This window comes from Kogia breviceps, chromosome 1 (genome assembly GCF_026419965.1).
Source record: "Kogia breviceps isolate mKogBre1 chromosome 1, mKogBre1 haplotype 1, whole genome shotgun sequence".
NCBI lineage: Eukaryota > Metazoa > Chordata > Mammalia > Artiodactyla > Physeteridae > Kogia > Kogia breviceps.
In genome coordinates, this window is record NC_081310.1 from 160,562,993 (window position 1) to 160,587,345 (window position 24,353).

The window sequence follows — 24,353 nt, forward strand, 5'->3', positions numbered from 1 at the left end:
ATCCTATGGGCCCCTTTGCTAGGAAAGGCCTCAGCTAATTATCACTGTTCACTCATACCATTCTGTTCTACTGAGCTCCAGAACAGGAGGCCAGAGCAATTTTATGCCCTTTCTTACAAATACAACATTAAAATGACATATAAAGTTAGGATCCAAGAAAAGCATTAAGTGCCTTACTATCACCACAAAAATAGCAAAGTCCTTTGTAATTCTTCCTCCTACCCTTACACTTCCTTGGGCTTTATATCCCTGCCTCCAGACATGGAAATGTGTCAATCAGAATATGTGCTCTGTGTTCGTATGCCCAGCTGTCTGGAATGAAGTTCCAGGGCTGCTGTCATCCCTGCCCCATTCCAGTTCACTCCTCTGTGTTTCTTGGATTATCACTTGTATGTTTGGAGCATCAGTTTGAAGGTTTAAGGAAGTATTGCCAATTTCCCACTGCCTCTCAGAAGGTGCAGTTTGGGGGAGTTTTCTGGTCTGCTATGTTGTCATTCTCTGGCACCACTAGTTTTATGGGACATACAGGTGTTCGTCTTTGAATTGCAAGCATCTGAAGTCTGAGTTCTTTTATGGAATCTTTCCTTTTCAGTGTAGGAGAATAGGAATCAGGCTTTTATGGATTTTATTGGTGACAGTAAAAACATAAAATAAGTTTGCAGTTGCATTAAAATTGCTACTCCCAAAGCTAGACATGCTGAGTTGAGTGTGCTGGTCAATGAGATGGGTTTTAAAGAGGTTGCAGAGCTCTGGCAGATTTCCCCAAAAGCATAAAAGTTGTTCATTTGGTTGCGAGAAGGGGTCTTAATTGTCATAAGCAAGCATCTCTGATTGGCACACTTCCACCATCCCTCTCAGCCCCTCATCCAACCAGTCTTGGACCCCACAGGCAAATGGAACATGGAATGCTGAATTCAGTCCAGGAGTAACTCACATGGGCATTGCACTTTATAGTCCAAGTGACCCTTCCACATGCATTAGCCCATTTGATCCTTTTTAAAATTGTTGGAGGCATATCTACACACACACACACACACACACACACACACACACACACACATTCCAGAGACCTCAGTGTCTTTCAGTTTGAAACTTGGTTCCGCTACTTAATAGCTGTGTGACCTTAAGGTGAGTATCCTCTCTGAACCTCAGTGCCCTGATAACATTCACACAGCACTTTGCAGTTTACCACACCTTCCACACCCATCATCACAGTCCACTGCAGTGAGAGAAGCAGGGCAGGCATGATCATTCCATATTTGTACATGAGGTTCAGAGGGCAGGTACTTGCCTGAATTCACACAATGTCAGTAGAAGAATCAGAACTCAAGCCCCAGGCTCTGACTTTCAGGGCCACAACTATTCTATAAAGAACCTCTAAGTTTCATGTCTGAGAATGGATCTTAGAATCCCCTACAATTGTATACAAAAAGTTAGATGTGTACTTTTCTAGGAGGGGAGTCTGTATTTCTCAGATTCTCAGTGGGTTCAATTGACCTGCCAAAATTGATCAGCCACCACTTACATTATGCAAACAACATCAGACCATTTGGGAAGTTGAATTTGTCCATTCTTCTTCTCATCAAGCCATTTTTTTAAAATCTAAAAGCCACAAAGAGGGTGAGATGCAACAACTAGGCTTTCTTGCCTTGAACCTCTCTCTACATTTAGTGCTTCTCCCTTGTCTCATATAATCTGCTTTGGAAGGTAACCCTTAACAAGCCCAACTGGCCATATAGCTCTTGCATTTTGCAAGAGCTATATGTTTCCTCTGAAAGGAAACACCAAAAAAGAGACTTGCTCTCCAGTCTTCAGTCCATTAACTCTTAGTTTGCACACTGTCTATTAGTTATGGTTCTCGGTTTTGAGAAGTGACATAATGTGTGGTTAAGAGAATAGCCTCTGGGGCCTTATTGCCTGGGTTCAAGCCACTCCTCCACTTACTAATGTGCCCTTGGGAAGTCACCTCACCTTCCTGCGCCCCAGCTTTTTAGCTGTAAAATGGATAATAACAGTACCTGGTTGATAAAGTTGTAGAGATTCAATGAATTAACACTTAACTGTTAGCTAACATGTAAAGCAGTTAGAACAACTACTGCCTGGTCTGCAAACTCATGGGATTACAAAAGGGAAAGAGAATGGGTGATGACAGCAGTGAGAAGTGGAGGTTTTGGGGGGAGGACACAGAAGACATGAAAAGTGGTTACAAGAAGTCCAGGAGCACTGCTCTAGGGCCCTTCAGGGAAGGTCAGGGAGCCCTGCACAAAGTGTCATTGCATTACTGGTGTCCGTAAGGATCAGCCGGGGGCATCATGGGAAGGAGGAAGGGGGCAGAGGACTAACTTGCTGAGCACTCAGGATAAGCCCTGTACTGTGCTCAGAGCATTACATACGTTACCTCCTGTAACCCCGCAACAACCTGCTGGGTGGGTGATCTTGACCCCATTTTGAAGAGGCAACAGACTCAAAGAGGTGAAGTGACTTGCCCAAGTTCCATAGCTAGTAACGAGCAGAGCAGAGTCTGGGACCCAGACCTTTGACTCCAAAGCTCCTGCTGTGTTTATGACGATGCAGTGCTACCTTCAAGGAAATTATGACATAACTAAGGCATTTCAAATAGTAATTACAATAACAACATGTTTTAAATGTTGGAGGATGCTAAAAGGGATAAAAAGTCAGTTTTATAGAAAACTCAGCTTTCCAAAAATGACTCATTCCCCAGTGTGTCAAGAGCCAGAATTTAAGCAATGTCTTTTATTTTTAAGTACATGCAGTGATGTAAGAAGGTTCCCATAGCTTCTGCCTCTGACATCTCCAAACTCCACTCCCTACTCCTTCATCCTTTGTCCCACTGACATTTCTTCCCTCCAGACCTTTATCATTTCTCACCTGGGTTATAAACGCACATCCTAACCGATCTCCCTTTCTCCAGTCCCTTCTCTTCTAGACCAGTCTCCACCTGTCAGAAACAGCTTTCTAAAACACCTGCCTCACCATGCTACACCCCTGCTTCGATCCCCCCAAAGGCTTCCCGTTGCCCTCCAAATAAAATCCAAACTCAGCTTGGATGTAAAACTCCTGTTCTGTTCCCTACCTCCCTCCCCATCTGTATTTCCAGCCATGCCCTCAACACACATACCGACTACCTTGCAGTTTCCTGAAGGCATCCGCTTTCTGTCACCTCTGTCCTCGCACGCTATCCCCTCTGCCCTGAGTGCTCCTCCATCACCGTTAGACTCCTACCACCACCCATCCAGCCTTCACTTACAGTTCAGACTTCACCTCCTCCAGGATGGCTTCCCCGACCATTACCACCCACACCCTCTGCACACTCTCCAGGGTAGGTGCCTGTGCTGTGAGTCTTCAGCCCTGTATGGACTTTCTTGAAGCACTGGATCGCTCTGAACTATAACTCTCAGCTCACATGTCCTCCCTCCCCCACCCCCAGACTGTGAGCTCCCCAAAGAGTCTGAGTCACTTCATATCCTTAAGGCCTAGTGAAATGACTAGTACATAGTAAGCACAGAATAAATTTGTGCTTATTAACTGAATTCAAACAAAGAAATAATGATGGTCATGTACTAATAAGGTGGTCACTTCCACCTCTAACATCCAGTTTATCTGGGAACATTGTGAGGGCAGAGCCAGGTCGTGGTCATCTGTTTATTCCCCTAGCCAGCCCAGGGTCTGGCATGTAGCAGTCGTGCACCCAGTAGGTACTGAAGCAGTTAATTACTTGGAGCTGGAGCAAAACCAACTGGAGCTGGTGAGGAGAGACAGAGAGTAAGGGAACTGGTGTTGAGCACCCACGTAAGCCCTGCACTATGCTGGGGGCTTTATGCCCTGTCCTCCCACAGCTGCCTCAGAATCACTGTGAGGTCACTACTGGTAATGTCCTCATTTTACAGTTAGCAAAACTGAGGCTCAGAGAAATTATGTCACTGTCCCAGAGACATGCAGCAATAGGGAGAGAAGCTGACCTTCCAGTCTGGATCTGAGCCCAACCCTCATGCCATCTCTGTCTCCCCTCATCAGTGAGGCTCCCTCCCTGAGCTGCTTCAGTAGCTGTAACTTCTAGCCCACAGATGATAGAGCATAATAAACATACCCACACACTCCCCTTTGCCTCCCAGGATGCCATGCTTCTCTAGTTTTCCTCCCACCTCTCTGAAAGTTCCCCCTCTGTCCCCTCTGTAGCTTTCCTGTTCTGCTTGCCTGTGAAATGTCAACAGCCCCTGAGTTCCTTCCTCTGCTCTCTGCTCTTCCAAACTTTCCTTAGATAAGAGGCAATTTGTACTTTGATACTCAAGTCAGATTTTATCTAAAGTATAAACTCCATGAGGGTAGAGTCCATGTCAACCTAATTTGTTGTTTTATCCCTCAGCATGGGCCTGGCACTGTGTAGGTGCTTGATAAATGGCTGTTGGTAAGAGAGTGAACATTTATATCATGTCTACTGAACTCATTTATCCCTCACAACAATCCCATGAAGTAGGAACTGTTACTCTCCCTGCTTTATTGGTGAGCAAATTGAGGCACAAGAGATTATGTAGGTAATTTGCCCAAGGTCATATAGCTAGTAAACCAAGTCAGATTCAAACACAGGCAGTTTGCCTCCAGAATCCAGGCAGTTATCACTCCACCCCACTACTTCTCCTCCAGGAAGCCTCATGGAATCCCCAGGACACGTTAGGGCCCCTTCTAATCCACGTGTTTACCCCTAGTAGAACACTTATGACAATACTGTGATTATATGCACAGAAGTCTCCCCTGGAGACCATGACAAGTCTGTCCCCACTGGGCCTGGCACAGGGCACAGACAGTAAATGTTACACGAATGAATGAACTACAAAACTGCCCTCTGAGGTGGAACATACGATCCCTGTCTCCTTACATTAATAAACTGAGGCTTAGAGAGGTTAAATCACTTGCCCCAAATCTCATAGCTACTATATAACATACCCTGTCTAACTCCAAGGTAAATGTTTTTTTCCCACCGTGCATTTCCATCAGGCCAGCATTTAATCTAAGTACTTTTAAGCTCCCTTTTCCATATGGAGATTGGATCCGTTTTGATTCATCCATCCATTCATCATTTACGCTTTTCGTTAAACATCGATTCTCAGCCTCCACCCTTGGCCCAGAACTCCCAGGCTGGGGTGGGACCACCAACCTCAAGGCAGTGTGGTCAATGCTAGAGGAGTTCCAGGAGCTGTGGGAACCCAGAGGAGACCCCTAGTCAGGGCAGTCAGAGGGCTTCTGGGGAGGGGTGAAGCCCATCTAGGAGCTCTGGCCAGAGTCCGCTCTGTAATGAATGGGGCCACCCAAGCCCAACAGTCAGATCCCAGAGTTAGAGAAGGTAAGCAGCCTACAAGATCAGACGGGAGCCTGCCCCTCTGGGCTCGGGTCTCCAGGCCCCTGGAAATGTTATTGCCTTACTTGAGCACACACTGGTAACATTTGCATAGGACTTTCCTGAGGAGTTGGCAACAAAGAGAGTCTTACTGAAATTTTTCTGTGTTTTGGGAGTTGGATGGAAGCACATGCAAGGGAAACCAGGTGTGGAGGCCAGGAACTTTGCTCTGTTTCCAGAGGTGGATGCCAAGGCCTCAGCTGGATGGAGCATCCCACGTGGGAATCGTCTTCTTCCTAGCTGGGTCTGCATAGTCCTTTTCTCATTTCAAAGCATTTCCGAATCCAGCAGGTCTACCTTTTCTCGTTCTACCGATGAAGAAATGGAGGACCAGAGCAGTGAAGTGACTTGGCCAAGGCCTCCCTTCTGGCATGCCTTCAACTACACCAAGCATCAGTGGGGAACTGGCTTGCACAGCTGTTGCCTACATGCCGCAGTTTCTTCATATAAAAAAGGGGTGCGTTTTACGAGTTTTTTATATGCTATGGGAGGTCATGAACACAGAGAGAAGAACAGGTTCTCTGGAATAAAAGTGGTACTATGCCACGGGGGCACAGAGCCCAGCCCCTGCCTTTGGGGAGCCCCACTAAGAACCAGCAGTTGCCAGGGTGTGCTCCAAATAGTGGAAGAGAAGAGATGGGTGGCGGATGCTTCCAGAGGCTGGGGGTGGGCCCTGGGCTGGGCTGCTCCTTTCTTACTGACACAGTACCACTTTGTGCTTTGTGACAAACATGTTCTGGTTAATGGAGCCCCTGGAGAAGGTGGTGGGTGGAGTGGGGAGGGAGGGAGATAACCCCGGGCCCGCCAGAAGATCTCTGAGCCATGCAAATCCATCAGAATTCTGATTCTGGAGGGAGTTTTCAGATTATGGTTCAAAGTGCAGAGGCACTTCCTGTCAGCAGCTCCCAGCTCCCCAGTCTTCCTTCTAATGGAGGCAAAAAGGTACGGAGAAAGGAAAGGTTTTCCTCTCTGCAGGCAAAGAGAGGAAATCATTCATCCAACAACTGCTAACAAATAATAATAACCAATATACCTGAGTGTTTGCTACGTGTCAGACACTGAGGACTTTGCATCAACTGTGTTACTGAAGCCTCACAATGATCCCATGAAAGCATTGTTTTTACTCCCATCTTAGGTAGGAGGAAATGTGACAAATGCAGGACTCCAGCCCAGGTCTGTTTCCACACTGGCAGCCCTGCTCAGCCAGGCCCTCTGACCAGAGGTACTGGGGATGCATAAAGGGTGGTGCCAGACTCTTGCCAGGCAGTGAGGGCACAGTGTGGTCAGTCCTGAGGGGCGAAGGGGGGTTCTAGGTGCACAGAAGGGAGTGAAGAAACCCCCAAGAAAAGAGGCTCCAAACACCTTCCTCCACCCCTCCTCTACCCATCCCCAGGGGATCAGTTCAGAGAAATGGGGGTGAAGGAAGTGGCCCGAACTCCACCTCCAAGTCTCCAACCAGTCTCTTCTGTAGACGCAAAGAACAGTTCTCGTGTCCCCCTCCCGCCCCAGATGTGTGACCCTGGGAAAGTCACTTCCTCTCTCAGTTTCCTCCAGTATGAATTGGAGATGAAGGTGGGTGGCTGCGTGGCTTGAGAGAGGGGGCAATGCAGAGGCACTCGGAGAGCTTGCAGGGTCAGCCTGTGCTGATGGTACCTCTGACAAGTACAGGGGGTATCCAAGGGGCTGCGTGCTAAAGAGCCAGTAGAAGTTTCCCAGGTAACTGACTGGCCTGGGCCTGGGAACCTGGAGGGGGCGTCTGTACCTCATTGCCACCCCAAGCCTGGAGCCTGAACCACCCACTGGGGCAAAAGGGCCTACTTGTGAGCCAGCTTCCCGACCCCAACCCTGCCACCGCCCTGGCCAGGGAAGAGAGTAGAGAGTGAACATGTTGGGCTCCAGGCCAACCAGTATCCCGTCCTGAGCCAGTTATGCAGCTTGGAACTCACCCACCATACACAGTACGGAAGAAGACTGGGCGGTCCCAGGGCAAAAAAAGGGGTGGAGAGAATAGGAGGTGGGGCAGTAGTGGTGGAAGTCATAGTAGGAGAGCTCTTTTATCTGAGGGAGATAGGCCCCGAGAGCGGGGGGAGTCTGGGGCTGCCAGCGATGATGGATTAGGTCTCTCCCTCCAAGCCACACCCCTCTCTCATGTCTTCATTTTGGTCAGTGACCTGGGGATTACAGGCTGCTGACAGATGGTCCCTCCACTTCTGAAGCGGGGTCAGGTCTCAAACCCGGCTGATTCTGCCCGAGAGCCGAGCCCTAATGCCCTTCCTCTTCGCATTTTCTTCCCCCCAAATGCGGTAGCCTGGCCACGGCCATCCTCCAGGCAGTCTGATTCCAGTGCGGCCGGGAGGAAGCCCAGAGGGGATCACAGCAGCGGTGGCTCCCGAGTCGCGAGTCTGGATGGCGGGGAGTCTGGTTGGCGGGTCGGCCCCAGGGCTGATTCCCGGAATCGCTGTTTCCAAAGGCCCTCTTGGGAGTTGGAGGCCAGGAGAAGGAAGGTCCAAAGAAGACCAGCCTGCGTGTACACAGCGTCCCCAAAGTCCCAGGAGGACCTGCAAATCACTTGGGCCTTTGCACCGTCTCGTCTGGGCAGAATCGCCTCTCTCTCCCTCCCTTCCTCGGCCTGGTCAATTCCAGGTCCTTCCAAACTCAGCTCCAGGAAACTGTGAGAACTAATTTAAAAGGGGGAGGGGTCAGAAAGGAGGCCGGTTTCAAGATAAGTATACTGTAATCCATAACTTTCTTCTGCTTCTGTCATAACCAGTTAGATGTTGTAATGAGTGAAAAGATTCCATTCACAATAGCCACATAAAATGCCAAGGAATGCTTAAGGAACAGAACTATAGGAACAAAATGACAAAATTTACAAAGAGACATAAAAGTTGTGAATAAGTGAAAGTCATTTTCTGGGTCCTAGATGGAAAAATACCATATTGTGAAGATGTATAATCTCCCTCAAATTAATTTTTAAAGGCAGTTAAACCAACTTTCCAAAGGGCTTTTTAAACTTCACTTTCTTTTTGGAACTAGCCTTAAAAATTCTAAAATATTTCTTCAGAAAACTGTTTTTCCAAAACAGCCATGAGAATTTTGGAGGAAAAAAAAAAAAAAGAATCAGGAATCAGAAGGTGACTTGCCCTTCCAAGTATTACAGAACTACAATAATTAAAAGAGTGATACTAGTGCAAAAGGAAATAGCTCCCTAGATGAGAAAGCACTGAGAGGACCTAATTTCACCTGAGAATGCAGTGTAGGTATCTAGTCAGTGGGGACACGGTGGGTTATTAAGTAGTGCTGTAATAACTGGCAAATCATTGGGGTGGGGGGGGAATTAAATCACAAACTTCACATCTTCCACCAAAATTAATTTCAAATAAAGATATAAATGTAAATAATTTTAAAAGCTCTAATATAAAATATAAGAATGCTTTTAGAAAGTTGGATTTGAAAAACCCTTGTTAAGTATGACCTGTATATAGAATCTATAAAGAAAAAAATGACATTTGACTACATGAAAAATTTTAATTTTGGTATAACAATAACAAAACAGGATCAACAAAAACAAAAATGGAGAAATGAAGCATATGTCCAGATAAGAGGATACCGCTGCCTTTACTATATAAACAGCTATTACAAATTAAGAAAAAGAGAAACTATACATTAGAAAAATAAGCAAAGATATACATAGATTTTTTAAAAAACATGAGTGACCAACACATATAGGAAAAACTAAGGAATCACTAAGGAAATGCAAATTACAGTGACAATAAGATACATTTTTCCTGCTTGAACTAGCAAAATTAAAAAGATCAGTAGATGCACTACTGTTGAGTGTGTTCATTGATACAACTTTTCCTGAGGGCTGACAGGTAGCTATCAAAACCTTAAAAAAAAAATGCCTCTGACCCTCTGATCATCAATCTTATTTCTAGGAATTTATCCTAAGAAAATAATTAGGCAAGTTCACAAAGGATGTTCATTGTAGCATTTTTTCAGTACAGCAAATATTGGAAACAAACTTAAATACCTATTAATGGGGAATTGGCTAAATAAATTAGGGTACATTCATACAATGTACCTACAGTTCATAGCAATTCTTTTAAAAGATTATGTAGATATATTAACTGATAAGAAAAAATGCTTATAGTTGTAAATTAAAAAGCAAGTAACAAAAAGTATATTTTTGTAAATGTAGGCACACAGAAATATATATATTCCCGATATTCTTTGCTGAAATGTGTAAAATGTTTTATAATGTTTTACTTATCAGAACAGGCAATAATAATGTTTCCATTTGGGAAACCTGACGTCTTGCATCAGGGGTCCCTTTCTTCAGAAGCGTCCCTTGACCCTTCTTTGCCCACTCCCACCGCAGCCCTTTTCTCACTATGAGGTCATTGACAGATGACTGTGTCCACAACTGACCAACGAGCTCTTTAAGGGCCCATCGCGATTGATTTATCTCCAGTCCTCAGTGCCAGGCACATACTAGGTGCTCAATATTAGTGAAATGAATGAATGAATGACCAGTATGCACGTTTTCATGAATAATCAGCAAGTTGAATGGAATCGAATCGGCTGAAAGCCCCCAGGCCTGCTCCTACCCGCCCAGAACTGAAGGTGAGAAGAAAAATGCTTGAGAGTGGGAGTCGGATCTGGGTGCCTCTCTTCCTCTAGGCTCAGCAGCACTGCAACCCGGGCAAGTTACGTTGTCTCGCTGAACCTTGGAACCTCGGCCGACTCAACCCTGAAACGCGGAAGGTCACACCTCCCCCCAAGGACTGCCTGCCAAGCAAGACAGCACACACCAAGCGTTTAGCAGAGTAGTGGTACACAGTAGGCGCTCAAAACTAGAAGCAAGTAGTTGAGCAAGGAACACCACTCTGCGCGTTTGTCCCAGGCTCAGATGCGCTCAACGAGAAGGATGTGGAGACAGGAAGCCTGGCTACACTGGGCGGCCGCCTCCCCTGCGCGTGACCTGCAGACATCGGGGCTGGATCCAAAGGAGGGCTGCTACTGTGGCTCTGCGTTGGGGCTCCGGCCGCGCTCCCCGCGTAGATGCCCTGGCTCCCCCGCCCTCAGCTAGGGCCCCGGCCCACTCCTTCCCTGGGGTTGGAGAGCCGGGGAAGGGGCTGGTCCTGCGAGCGCGAGGTAAGTGTTCCGAGAGGGGCCTCAGGCCAGGCAACCGTCCCCGTCTCCGCACGGAGCCCTCGCCCTCGCCTAGACCCCGGCAGAACTTGGGCCTTGGGTAGGGGCCTCCCCTGGTACGCCTGGGTTTGAATTCTGCTCTGTCCTGTACTAGTTGTAAGATGTGGGTCAAGTTGCCTCGCTTCTCTGAGTGTTTTCTCACCTGTCAAGTGGGGTAACTGGACTTGCGTCTCAGAGACAGAGCGTGGTGCGACTTAAGACACTGTGAAGGAAGGGCAAGGCGTAGGGTCCCTCACAGGAAGAGTGCCTGAGAAGTCAAGCGCCACGATAGCAGAGGGTCTTTCTGGCTGCAAAGTTGTACCCGGGTCCTTGGTCCTGGCCTAGGCCGGATCTATGGCCTTGACCACGCAAAAGCCGTTTTAGCGGGCTGGGGACCTGCACTGCAAGCCAGGCTGCGCTTCTCCCTGTCCATCTGGGGGTGCACGCGGCTGACAGTCTTAACGTGGCTCGAGAGTTGATCCGGAGGAAAATGTTGTCGTTGTGTGTCTATGCGTGTACAGGTGTGTGAGTATCCACGCGCGTGTCGTATGCACAAGAGCGCCCGTGGTTGTGCAGGAAACAGCGTGCTTGAGGCGGCCCTCATAGAATCCTTCTCCCAAAGGCACCTTCCCTCTTTTCTCCACGCCCCTCCGGGTAAGGAGTTTCAGCCAAACTAACGGAATCTGGAGTGGCCAGGGGAGGGGTAGGGATGGGAGGGGCGGTTCTGTCCCGGAGCCACTGGTTTGAGGATAATTACTTTTAATGTCAGAAAGATTTAGTTTAATATCATCTCTATTAGGCTGCCGGGAGGGTAATTAAACGCGCCGCGCCGCAGCCGGCAAACAGATGGCGTCTGCTTGCTCCGAGGCCGCGGGCAAACAGCGCAAAAGTCAATGCCACCCGGGTTCCCCACCAGCGCCCCCGGCCCCGCTCCTACTCAGCGCCACCGCACCGCGCCTCCAGCCCCCTCCACACCCTCAGTCCCCAACCCCGGCCTCACCCTGGCTCTCCACCAGGGCTATACCTTTGTACCCCACCACTGCCTAGGCAGGGGCGAGGGTTGGGGACCAGTCTCAGACATGAAGGAAGTGGATTTTCGTTGCTCAGAGCGCTCCCCCGGGGCCCTCACAGCCTGGCACGGCAGAGGCGTAAGCAAATGAGTTTGAGCCAGGAGGACGTGCATGAGTGAGTGTGTATGTCTGTGATTGTGTGAAGATGGGTTTTCTGCCCTCAGCCACTTTATTTGTCCCGGAGGTCTGGCTTTCTCTACTCAGGGTCCAGCGGCCCTCAAGGCCCTCGGGTAGGGTTAGGTCCGTGGACGAGCGATGGCGCAAGTGCATGAGCATATGCTCCGGTCTGGTGTTCAGCCACCGAGATGGGAATCTGTGAACACCTGGGTGAGAGGTCACTCACCGAGTGAATGTCTCAGAATGAGGACATGCTTATGAGAGCGCTGTGAAGTCCATCAAACTTTCCGAAGGGATCCTCTCCGGTGGGAGAGCAGCGTCAGAGATGCATGCACCCCCTGGGCGGACACTCCATGCAGGTACGAGGTGTGTCCAAGACTTGTGCAGAATTAGGTCATACGTGCAGACTGTGTGTCCAGCTGTGAAGCCACTCTCTGGTGTGTGCCAGGGGCGTAGCCCCTAATGCCTCAGTCTGGGCATGCTCTCCCCACCGCTGGCAGCTCTGTCCAGCCACCCCCTTCTGGTCTGCTCCCCTCTGAGAGCACAGGCCAAATCAGGACTAGCTCAGAGTGGCCTATGGGGGTGTGAGTGCAGTGACTTCGACCAAGGACGGTTACTCTGACTCCTTCCATGACACATTCACTTCTGTGAGCAGGGAGGACATCAGAACCTCGGGGATATCAGAAGAAAGGTTGTGGGTCCCGGACCTGTTGGGCTGTGAACCCGAGGAGAGAGGTGACTGCTCTAGGGGTGGGCAGGGTCCCCCTGATTGGGCTGGGTTCCAGGATGTCCTCTCCCCAACTTAAGAAAATGAGATTCCTTCTACTCCAGCGGGAAACCGCGAGGATCCCAAATCCTGTAGCTTGACCCTTGGCTGCCGCAGGATCACTGGGACCGGACTGGGGGAATCTCACAGTGGCCTGGCCTTAAGTGCGAAGAGGGGTGTTTGGGCCAACGCCCCCCCGGAAGCTAGGCAGATTTCTATTGTTCATTTCGTTTGGGGTTTAAAATAATGTCTCGAAAACTTTATCCAAGGTAGCTCTGGGAGGAGGCGCCGGATTCTGTCGTCTCTTCTCCACCCACCGCTTTGCCAGGGTGCAGTTAACGCATAGATTTCCTTGACCTCATAACCTCAAGTTGTTGGAAGGTGGGGTCTGGGTCCTTTGCTCCTAAAGGATTTTTATCCCAGACTCACTTCCTTACCCGCAGTCCATGCCGGAGACCCAGAGGGAGCTGACCCCTTTCTCTCTCCCAAACACATTCTCAGGCTCCAGCAAGTGGAATTTGCTAGGAGCGAACAGCCGGGTTTCTAGCCTTATCGCAGACTGTCAAGGTCTGAGCACGCTGCGCGCGGCCCTGGTCAACTTTCTGGAAGCAATCTGTCCGAATACGCCTGGCTCTTGCGCGCACCACCCCCTCCCCCGCCCCGGTCCTCGGTTTGGCTTCGCCGAGGAACCTGCGCGAGGTCCCGCGCTGTGCGGTGGGGCCTCGCTCGTCTCGCCTTCCTACCCCAATCCCCAACCCCCGGCGTCAGAGGCGTTCGGACTGGCAGCAGTAGACCTGCCAAGTGGAAGGGGCTGCGTTCCGAGGCCCCCGGCCGAGTCTGCACGTCCAGTACGTTCGAGACCCGGCTGGCGCAGGCCAGAGCCTGGGGGCCCTGGAAGTTCAAAAGGGCAACAATGCGACCCTTGGTCGGGAGTGGAGGGAGAACGACTGGAAAACTCATTTTTTTCTCGTGAATTAAACGAATTTTCTTTACTCTGAAGGAGAGAGAGAAAAGTAGAAAAGAAAAATGAGTGAGAGAACATTAGAACGAGGAAAAGACAGAAAGTAAAGGGAAAGAGAATCACAGCGAGAGAAACCCGAAGCGATACCGCCCGAGGACCGCGGCATTAATTCCAGATGTTGCCATTCAAGAGGGAAACAAAATCCGAAACTGTTACCTCCTCCGCGCACCGAGCTGTTCCTCAGAGCCGTGACGTCAGGACGGGAGGGTAAGGCGAAAGTTAAAACTACTCATTGGGGCTCGCGGCGACCTTGTCTCTGGACCGGAAGAACAGGCAGACTGATGTGCGTCCTGCGTCCAAGAGGATATGGGGAGACAGAGAGAAGCCACTTTTTACTTTCGTTTAAAAAAGAAAATCCAACTGTTAACTTAATACAACGACGAAAAGAATCCCACCACCACGGAAAAGATATCTAGATGCTGCAGAAGTGAGGAAAGGAAAGCAAAATCGGCAGAAAGACGGGGTTAGAGGGGCTGGGAAAGGAAAGGCGCAGAGCGCACTGCCCCGGCGGGCGCCGACCGGAAGCGCCATCTCATTTCTCCTCTCCCGGCTCCTTAAAAACGAAAAGCCTCAAGCCACACTTACCCTCCGTGACGCCTATCGTACCAGGACTTTAAAAATAAAGGATCTGCCTTTTAAAGGCGGCGGGGGAGCGGGGGAACAGCCTCCATTACCCCAAACGCGTTGGACTTGGGAGCATGCCGAAACAGAGCCGGATGGAGGGAGGAAAAATCTTCCTGGCATTTATGCCATGAGCACCCTCCCTTCTCCACCCCCGCGCTCCCATTCCACCCCCACCCCGACCGCGGTAATTGAATTGTCACCTGCCCCCATCCCGCCCTGGGCCACCAGGGCTACTTGGGGAGGTCGGCCTTGCCAAGCGCCGCGGGCCAGTGAGAGCGGCGCAGCGGAGCCCGCGCCCCAGAAACGGAGGGGTTACACACGTCTACGTAGAGGCGCACCGGACACGGTAATTAGGCGCAATTCACACGCTCTCGGGCACACGGAAACTACTTGTCACGGTATTTTCAACGCTCCTCCTTGCCCACTTTTTTCCACTCCTTCCCTGGAGCGCCCCCTCCCCTCCCCGAGGCCCTCAGAGAAGCTTTTGGAGTTTCGAATCTTTCGGACACTGTAGAGTGCGGGGCTCCCCGGGCGGGGGCCCGGCCAATCAGAGCGCCGTCTGCCTCCCCTGGCCAATGGCAGGCGCCACATTGTTGGCCAATTCTGTCTAATGGAGCCCTAAGGAGCAACAATAGAGCGGGGGAGCTGTTCATTGAGAGTCTGGCAGCGCCGGGCAGCTGGGGCCAAGCTGTGTGCAGCGTCCGGCGCGCTCCGCGAGGGGACGCGGCGCGGCAAGGGCCGGGTCGCGGGTTCCAGCCAGTTGATCCCTAAACGGTTCCCCGGCTCCGATTTCCGACGGAAGGGTTGGACTGCGCAGCGTTCTGAGGGGGTCCGGAAGTTCGGACATGGTGACTGAAGGAGGGTGACGTGGTCAGATAAGGGGCCGGGGGCAAGGGGAAGAGGCTGAGAGCGCCAGCGTCGCGAGCGGAGCTGGGAGGCGCGTGCAGCGCCCGCGGAGGAGGATCCCCGAGCCCAAGGCAGGTAGTTGAGGGCCGCAGGGAGGGCATGGGAGGCGGCCCGGCCTTCCGCCCCTGCTGATGAAGCCCGGGCCACTTTGGCCTCAGGGACTGCGCGGCTCGAGGGGCCTGAGGGAAGAAGGCAGCGCGCAAAGGAACGGGGTCCAGAATTCTTGGGCAGACACACCAGGATTCGGGCTCAGGCGGGGAACCGGGGACCCAGAGGAGGCCGTGGCGGAAGCTTAGAGTTGGGCCCGCTTGGGCCTTCTGAGGCCACGGCGCAGGGGGGACTCCTGCGTTCTCTCAGACCCAGTACCAGAGGCGACTCCCACGCCTCGGTGGTGCCTGCTGGGCCATTCAAGTCCCAGGAACCTAACTCCGAGACCAGAACTTGGGAATCTGCTCCCGAGCGGGGTCCCGCGGTGCCCCAGAATGGAGAGGGCGTGTCTGACGACTGGATCCCTAAACCGGGAGGGGAGGGGAAGGCCGGGTGAGTTGGTCAGCTAAAAGGCTCTCCCTCCTGCAATGCCTAACTTTTGCAAGATACTTTTTCCTCCCCGACTACTCCAGACTACAAGGCTAAAAACTGTGCCACAGGTTTACTCCAACTCCAAGCCCAGCCTATGCCTGAGGGGTTTTTATTCACGCACACCCCTCTCTCCCTCGTGGACCCTGGGTCCCCGACCCCCATATTACCTGTTTCTCGCCCCTCAAGCTAATCCTCGGGCTGGGTTTGCCTATCGAAAGAAAGATCCTTCCACTGCATTTCCTCCGTAATCCACCTCCCCAGGCCTCCTGAACTCAGCTCCACACCATTTTCTCTTCCCCCTGGAGGCCCGCCCCTTGGAACTTGGACCCCCACATTTCCACGGGTCCCTGGGCCCCTGGGCCTAACTTTGCCCCTGAGTTGTTTCCTAGACTTCACTCCACTTCCTAGAGCTTTTTTTTTTTTTTTTCGTCCCTGAGTTTTCTCTCCAACTCTCCTGCTCCCACCAGCAAAAAATCTTCCAGCCCAACCAGCTGAACTCTATGCCTTGATATCATCCTCCTCTTCACCCTTCTACAAAACTGAACGTTTCGCCTCGGGTTTTCCTGTTTTGCTCTTGGCATCAGTCTAACTGTTGGGTCAAAATTTTCTAATTCGAGTCCCATCAAACAAACATTTCTCTCTGCCTGTCTAACCTCAGCTCTGCTAAACTCTGGGGGATCTTTTTTTTTTTTCAAACCCTTGTTACATTCATCTGAACCAATGACTTTCAAACTTTATGTCTTTTAATTTTTTCCAGTGGAACCACTTATTCAGATGAAATCTTACACCCAATGCATAAATCAGTTGTAAGAACTCCGGTGGGAGTGGGGTCGGGGAGCTGGGCATTTACAAGGGGGCTCCAAAGGCACCTCCTCCCAGCGATTCGGCAACTGCTAGCCGAACCTCCCGCTGCCGAAATGCCCCTCTCTACACCTGGATTTCTCCAGGGTACGCTTTAACTTAGCGCACCATGCGCTCCTCACCGCAAGTTTCTCCCCTCTTCCCACGGTGTTCCACGCCAGGTCCTGCCATGGAGCTGCGCTCCGAGTTGCCCAGCGTACCCGGCGCGGCGACGGCGGCTGCGACAGCGACGGGGCCGCCTGTGGCTTCGGTGGCGTCGGTGGCAGCGGCGGCGGCGGCAGCCGCTTCGCTACCTGTGAGCGTGGCGGGTGGCTTGCTACGAGCGCCGCCGCTGTTGTTGCGGGCTGCGGAGAAGTACCCGCGGACCCCCAAGTGCGCGCGCTGCCGCAACCACGGCGTGGTGTCTGCGCTCAAGGGCCACAAGCGCTACTGCCGCTGGAAGGACTGCCTGTGCGCCAAGTGCACGCTCATCGCCGAGCGCCAGCGCGTCATGGCGGCGCAGGTGGCGCTGCGCAGGCAACAGGCGCAGGAAGAGAACGAGGCGCGCGAGTTACAGCTTCTCTACGGCACTGCCGAGGGCCTGGCGCTGGCCGCCGCCAACGGCATCATCCCGCCGCGACCCGCCTACGAGGTCTTCGGCTCTGTGTGCGCCGCCGACGGCGGGGGGCCGGGAGCGGGAGCGCCCGCGGGGACGGGAGGCGGCGCCGCGGGCGCGGGGAGCTCAGGTGAGGAGTGCGGAGCAGGGACGGGGTCCAGGGGCGCGCGGCCCAGGGACTTGTCTCGGTCCTGAAAGAGTAGAATCCCGTTCTCCAAACACCCCACCTGGTGGAGTTGCTGCGCACTAAGCCCCTGATTTGAGGCATAAACACACAAACTTTCCTTTCTCCCCTTTCTGAAGCATTTGCTCTTTATTCCTTTCTCTCACCGCAGGCCCAAATGTAAACGCTTTAATCTTATTGCCTCTACCCACACGCAGCCATGTCCCAGTTTTCTTGCTCATTTCGCTGGGTCTTCTCCCCAGCGCGAGAACCCACGCGTCTTATCTTTCCTTTCGTTCTGCGCTTCTGCACACGCCGCAGATCCCTCCGCTCCTTCCCAACTCTCTTCAGCAATCCGACCCTCTCCAAGTCCCCTCCCCCGCCCCGCTTCGCTTTCTCTAGGTACTGAGGACGCCGAATTCCTTCCCAGCCCCACCCCCCTCCCGCCCCCGCAGGATTCCTTTTCTCCAGTTCCTAACGTTCCCTGGTCAACCGCCCTGCTCCTTTCTAGCTTCCTTCCCCGCTCGTCTCCCTTTTCTCAGAGTATGCCCTCTCTCCCTTCTCTCAATCCCTTCCTCTTCCCAGTGCACTCCCTGTCTGGCTCTGGCCGCACCCTCTTCTTTGAGACTCCCTAGGCTTTTGGCGGAGGGGGTGCGGAATTAGGCCAGGGCTCACTCAGCTTCCAGCTTGGGAGGGAAGAACTTCTTAGGCCTTAATTTTTTTTTAAGATTTTTTTTTAATGTGGACCACTTTTAAAGTCTTTTTATTGAATTTGTTACAATATTGCTTCTGTTTTATGTTTTGGTTTTTTGGCGGGAGGCACGTGGGATCTTAGCTCCCAACCAGGGATCAAACCTGGACCCCCTATGTTGGAAGGTGAAGTCTTAACCACTGGACCACCAGGGAAGTCCCACTTAGGTCTTAATTTTGGAAAGGATGGATTAGAAATAGAGGCTCTACTTTTGCCTGTAGAGAGGCTTGGGATCTTGTAAATGCCCAAGGTGCATTCCCCTCCAGGCTGTGCTGCCCAGGGCCACAGAGCACCCAGGGCTGGGTTGGCTCTTGGAATCACAGGGGTGGAGTGAGGTCTTCTATACAGTGTGCGGTGCAGGTGCAAGTTGTGTTGGCTCCTGTTTGACCTCTGGGTCAGGCCACTTCTCCAGAGCAAGCCAAGACTAGGAAGGGTGAAGGTATTGGGCACAGATGTAGGAAGAGGGTCACTGGACACTGAGTTTACAGGGCACAGGTGGTTGGGGTTCTGGGTACAGAAAGAGAATGTGCTCTGGGATTCGAGAAAGAGCCAGGGCTGTAGGGGCTCAGAGGGGAAGGAATGCTGGAAGAAAAAGAAAGAAGGGCTTTGGAGCCAGTGAATGAGGGTTGTGAGGCTCAGAGGGAAAGGAAGCTGGAATTCAAAGGGCTCTGGTGCTGTGGGGTGCGGTCACTTCCCTGCTAACCGCTCCTTTACATACCCCTTTCTCCCCTCCTAGAGGCCAAGTTACAGAAGTTTGACGTATTCCCCAAGACGCTGCTTCAGGCAGGCCGCTCAGGCAGCCCGCAGCCGCCGCCGGGAAAGCCTTTATCACCCGACGGCGCGGACTCTGGTCCCGGGACATCGTCCCCAGAGGTGCGAGCGGGCTCGGGTTCGGAGAACGGCGACGGCGAGTCCTTTTCTGGGTCGCCCCTGGCCCGGGCCTCCAAGGAGGCAAGTGGCAGCTGCCCAGGCAGCGCTGGCCCCGGAGGCGGCGGCGAGGAGGACAGCCCGGGATCCGCCAGCCCTCTGGGTTCAGAATCCGGTTCCGAGGCCGACAAAGAAGAGGCAGAGGCCACGCCCGCGCCCGGGCTGGGCGGGGGCCCGGGTCCACGGCAGCGGACGCCGCTAGACATCTTGACGCGCGTCTTCCCGGGCCACCGGCGGGGTGTCCTGGAGCTAGTATTGCAGGGCTGCGGCGGCGACGTGGTGCAGGCTATCGAGCAGGTGCTGAACCACCACCGCGGGGGCCTCGCGGCCGGCCTAGGCCCCGCCGTGCCCCCCGATAAGGCCGCGGTGGGGGCAGCAGCAGCAGCAGCGGATGACGCGTGGCCTGGCCGCGTCGACGCCGCGGCCGCCGGGGGGCCGGGGCTGCCCGCGCCGCTGCAGGCGGGCCCAGCCGCACCTCCGCACCACAGACCTTTGCTGGCCGGCGCCATGGCGCCCGGGGCGCTGGGCTCTCTGAGCAGCCGCTCGGCCTTCTCGCCACTGCAGCCCAACGCCAGTCACTTCGGCGCCGATGCGGGCGCCTACCCGCTGGGAGCGCCGCTTGGCCTCAGCCCCCTGCGCCTGGCCTACTCGGCGGCGGCGGCGCACAGTCGCGGCCTGGCCTTCATGGCTCCCTACTCCACCGCCGGCCTGGTGCCCACACTCGGCTTTCGCCCGCCCATGGACTACGCCTTCAGTGATCTCATGCGCGACCGCTCGGCCGCCGCCGCTGCTGTGCACAAGGAGCCGACCTACGGCGGCGGCCTGTACGGGCCCATGGTCAATGGCGCCCCTGAGAAGCAGTAGGGCGAGCGGCCCGGCATTCGGGCGGCCCCCAAACAGGGACCCCAGGCTTGCCCCGCGGGCCGCCGGCCCGTCTTTGCGTGGTGCGCTCTCTGCGCCCCGGCTGGGATCCTCTCGCTCCAAGGTGGTTTTCAGTTTTGTTTTGGACGGTGGGTGGGGAGAGCTGAGCAAAGAGGAGCAACTTCAGATGCAGATGTTCTCGGAGGGGATGTGAGACCCCCCCCCATCCTCGTCCCGCGACCCCATCACGGCTCCCCGTCCCTTCAGAAGGCCGGGAATTCTTGAGAATTCAGAGGCTGCAGCCGCCGCGCAAGCTCCTGCCTCTCCTGTCACTATGCTCGTCACACCTGCCCGCGCTCCCAAACGGTTGGCAGGATAGTCCCGAGAGTCTGTCTTCTGTGTCTCCCCCTCCCTTAAAAAAATTTAATATTCGCTCTAACAAATATAAATTTAGGATGTATAAATCTCTTGGCACTGAGTCGAGTCTTTGGGACACACATATATATCGATATCAATTGTAAAAAAAAAAAAAAAGGAAACAAGTTCTAAGGTGCACTTTCCTCGTTGCGGTATTTGTCGCTCTCTTTGTTGCTTATGCCGATAAGCATGGGTTTCCTTGGTGCAGTGTGAGTTTTTATATATGTATAAATCTATATATAAACTATACATATATATACAAGCCAGTGTATAATGTTATAAAATGGAATTCTAAGTTATTAATTGTAATCTGTAGGTGACCTCGGTATTAACGTGAAAAATATTCAAAAACAAGCAAAAAAAGACAAAACGGAAAAAAATTAGACTATGCGCGCATTGTACTTATCAGGTTTTATAGATTAAATATATTGTAAACTCGAGACGAATCCTGCCCACCCGCCCCTCTTGCCTGCGGCCTGTTCTCTCCCTAAGGAGCGGTCTAGGTGCGCACTGAAGCAGGAACAGAGTGACCCGTGACTGAGCCGGAACCGCCCGCCGGAGGGCCCATCCCCGCCTCGCGGGACTCGCCAGGCACCTCGGCCGAAGGGCCGGCAGCGGGAAACGCTGCTGCAGAGAATGGCTCACTTTGTGCTTTCCTTTGCCTAGACATGAGCTAGAAATAAATGTTATTTTCTAAGAAAACAGCAACGAATCCCGTCCCGCTTCTCGGGTGGCCGGGTTGGTCATCTTAATTCCTCGCCGGAGCCGCGGTATCGGGGAGAAGCTTGACCGCGGTCCGGAGGGTGCTTACGACCCTCGGGGGTGCGGGGCGAGGAAACTTCCTGCAGCGCCTGGGAGAGGCGCGCGCTCAGCACTCCGGGAGGGGCGGCGCCCGCCGTGCTTATGGGACCTGGTGTCCCTCCCACTCCCCGCTCGGGCGTGCGGGTTGCGGAGGGGTCGCTCTGCCAGTCCTCTCGGTTCCCGGAGTCCTGCGAGGCCGGCGGCCGGTTTCCCGTTCTCCCCGGGGCGCAGATTTGGGCGCCCGCCGCGCGCCTCCCTGTTCAGGTTTGGAATGCGCGGCAGCCGAGACGGCGGCTGGGGAGGGAAGGCTAAGACCGCTCTCTCACAGAGGCCAGCGGCCTGGGAGTTATTTTGGGGGTGGTGGGGCGCTGCCTTCGCGCTAGACAGTGTAATCTGAGAGCGGCGGTGAGGACGCGCCTTCCAGCCGACCTCACTCCGCGCCCCTTTTTTTACCTTCCCTCCTTAAGCGGAGCTGAGGAAATTGGCGGCTCCGGGGCCGACACCCGCCTCCGGCCTCACGAGTCCCTCCCGCTTCCGGCTGGGTGACTCCCCCTCTCCGAGAAACAGGGTGTCCCCTCCCCTAGGCTGGGCCGGCGACTTCCCAAGGTAAACTTCTGGGGCCGGCTCGAGTTCCGCCAGGCGGTGAAACTTAATAGCAGGGACAAGAAAACGGTTTAATAAAGAAGGGCTTTAATAGGGAACTAATTTGATTGAGTTGCCTAATTCCACTTTAATTGGAAAGGGGTTTGGCTGTTTGGTTATAAAGTGCGAGGGTGATGAGGAGCTGGAAGTGGGGGGAGAAGGGGCGAGAGAAGAGAGATGGGGCAAGAGAGAGATGGGCCGAGACAGGCAACCGAGACAGGCAATGAAGATAGGGAGGAACGCAGAGAGAGACGAGAAAGAAAAGAGGGAAGAGTTACCGAGGGAAGTAGAGAGGAAGGCGGAAGAAAGTGCGCGGGAGCTTCTAGAAGTGTGAACTTTCTTGTGCCTCAAGGCTGCGCGTTCTCAAGCCTCCCGCTCCAGGTTTCCAGAGGCCTCGCGTCCTCTCTCAACCCGAGCCCCAGCTGCCCCCTCCTCGGTCGGCATCAGCCCTCTTCCCCACTCTAGGTGAGCTTAAGATCGGTCTTGGTCTCTTGGTTTCAGGACGGATTTATACTGGGTCCTCTGAAGTTCTTGGTTCCAGCTGGTGCTCAAGCCAGACGGAGAGAGGCGGCCTGTGGGCCCGCGTTACCCACTCTCTAGAACACCTGGAGCTTAATAGCTTTCAAGGTCATTATTTTCGTTTATCCTCACAGCAAACCTGGAAAAATCCAGTGAGTTGTTTATTATCGTCTCCATTTTACAGAGGAGGAAACTGAGGTCCAGGGTGGTTCAGGGACTTGTCCAACCATCCGGGGACCTTGAATCTCTTTTCCTTTCCATTCTCCCAGTGGGCTTGCTCCCCCCTCTCCTCTCATGAAGCGGTCTCGGCTGGCCGACGGCGGGAGCTCTGCGGTAACCCACCTCCTTGTGTACACGTGCGGCCCAGAGAGGCCGCGGCCTCAGCTTTGGGCTTCAAGCGTCGTCTTCCGTAGAACTCAGAATGGTTCTCCAGCGGTGGAAGTTAAAGGGGGTGGAGTAGTGGGGTTCCAAGTTCCTTCCCCTCCCTGGCCCGACGATAGAAACCCTGGGTGGTCAGCCACAGGCTTGGTGCCTGGCAAAGTCCTGTACTCTCGGGGCCCCGGACTCCACTGCCCACGGAGCAGTCAGGAAGACTAAGGCTCAGAGGCTGACAGTGACCGGCCCAAGGTCGCACATCCAGGCTCTGAGGAAGGAGAATCAGAGCCCAGGACTCTCAAGCCGGGTTGCTAGGTTGCAGCGGTGGGAGTGGCAGGGGCGGAAGAGTAGGCACCTTTGGTTCAGGGAGCTTCCGCAGCGGGCGGGAGGGGGCTGGGGCCTGAGCTCCCCTGGGATCCGTATTGGGGAGGAGCTTGGGGTTCTCGCTTGGGGCGTTGCTCTCACCCCTGATGGAGAGGACAAAGGTGGGAGCATCACTTCTTTTCTCCTGGGAGGGGAAGATGGGACAGGAGTTCCCTTCCTGATCTCTACCGTCTGTGTTTATTTCCAAACTCTCCCCTAAGCCTGCTGGAGCCGACCCAGTCCTGTGCCTTGCGAGAGACACACTCACTCAATCGAAATAGTAGTCCTTTCAAAATTATCTTCTCCTCCTCCTTCTCCTTTTCCTCCTCCTCCCTCTCCCCCCTCCTCCTCTTCCTCCTCCTCCTCCAACAGCAGCACTGTGTGCCTATTGTGTGCCAGGTCCTGTACTAAGCACATTCCCTGCACAGGATCCTGCTCAGTGGGTGAGAAAGAGCCAAGAGCTGGGATCCAGGCTCTGTCGCTGGCTAGGTTTATTCATTCACAGATTACTTAAGTCAGCAAATATTTGCTAAGTAGTTACTGAATGCCAAACCCAGTGCAAGACAGGTGCCATCCCTTGTCCAATAAAAACTATGTGTTGGGAGTTGAGGGGAAAGGCAACTAAACAGGCAAGGAGGATGCACTGATCAGGGCCAAGGAGGTCTGCCAGGGAGGTCAGGGAGGTCTGCCAGGGAACGGCAATTTAGGCAAGGTGCTTCACCTTAGTTTCTTTCTCAGTTAAATAGGGCTAATAGTAGTGTATGCCACTTTGAGTGTTGTGAGGATTAAATGAGGTATTGTGCAAAGAGCTCTTAGCTCAGTGCCTACTCACTAGGCTTCCATTATTATAATTCTCAGATTCTTTGGTGTGGATATTGTCCCATTTCACAGAGGAGTGAACAGCTCGGAGCAAGTTCAGCTTATAAATCCTCTAAAGTGTCACAAGTTATGGGAGGCATCCTGCCCAGAGCAAGGACCGTAGAGAAAGGTCATCAAATTGGAGATTGTGGGTTCTGGAAATGCTTCTGAGAAGGGGTGCGGCTGCAACTGGGTTCCTAGGGGCTTGATGAGGGGCAGCATTGCAATTCATGGCAGGAAATTGGTGAGGGAGTGAGGGGGTCCCTCTAAAGGAGCAGGTGGAGAGGGAGGAGGTGGGGGCAGGCTGTGATGTTAGAGGTTAGAGGTCAGATCATGGAGCTTGTTGAACTCCAGAATAAGGCTTTCAGAGTGTGGGTACTGGAGCCATTGATAGCAGTGCCTGGTGAGATTTGCGTTTGGATTGGATAGATTCTTAGGAGGAAGGCTGAACCCTTCCGAGGAGGAGCTGAGAGAGACGGCAGCACCAAAAAATGACCAGTGGGAGCAGGGACAGGGAGAGAAGAGGTTGAC

At 53.2% G+C, this 24,353-nt stretch overlaps 1 protein-coding gene across 1 annotated transcript; it reads left to right on the forward strand.

Moving 5' to 3' along the window:
• Positions 1–16,704: 16,704 nt before the first annotated feature.
• DMRTA2 (DMRT like family A2) lies at positions 16,705–20,045 on the forward strand. The gene is made up of 2 exons (XM_059064189.2): positions 16,705–17,275; positions 18,796–20,045. Exons 1-2 carry the CDS (start codon positions 16,720–16,722, stop codon positions 19,848–19,850), a joined length of 1,611 nt encoding a protein of 536 aa, XP_058920172.1. The 5' UTR covers positions 16,705–16,719; the 3' UTR covers positions 19,851–20,045.
• The last annotated feature ends 4,308 nt before the right edge of the window (positions 20,046–24,353 follow it).

Excerpts from the sequence above, each read along its gene's own strand:
- DMRTA2 (XM_059064189.2), top strand. The coding sequence starts at position 16,720 with ATGGAGCTGCGCTCCGAGTTGCCCAGCGTACCCGGCGCGGCGACGGCG. Across the intron at positions 17,276-18,795 it reads CGCGGGCGCGGGGAGCTCAG|AGGCCAAGTTACAGAAGTTT; the intron begins GTGAGGAGTGCG and ends CTCCCCTCCTAG.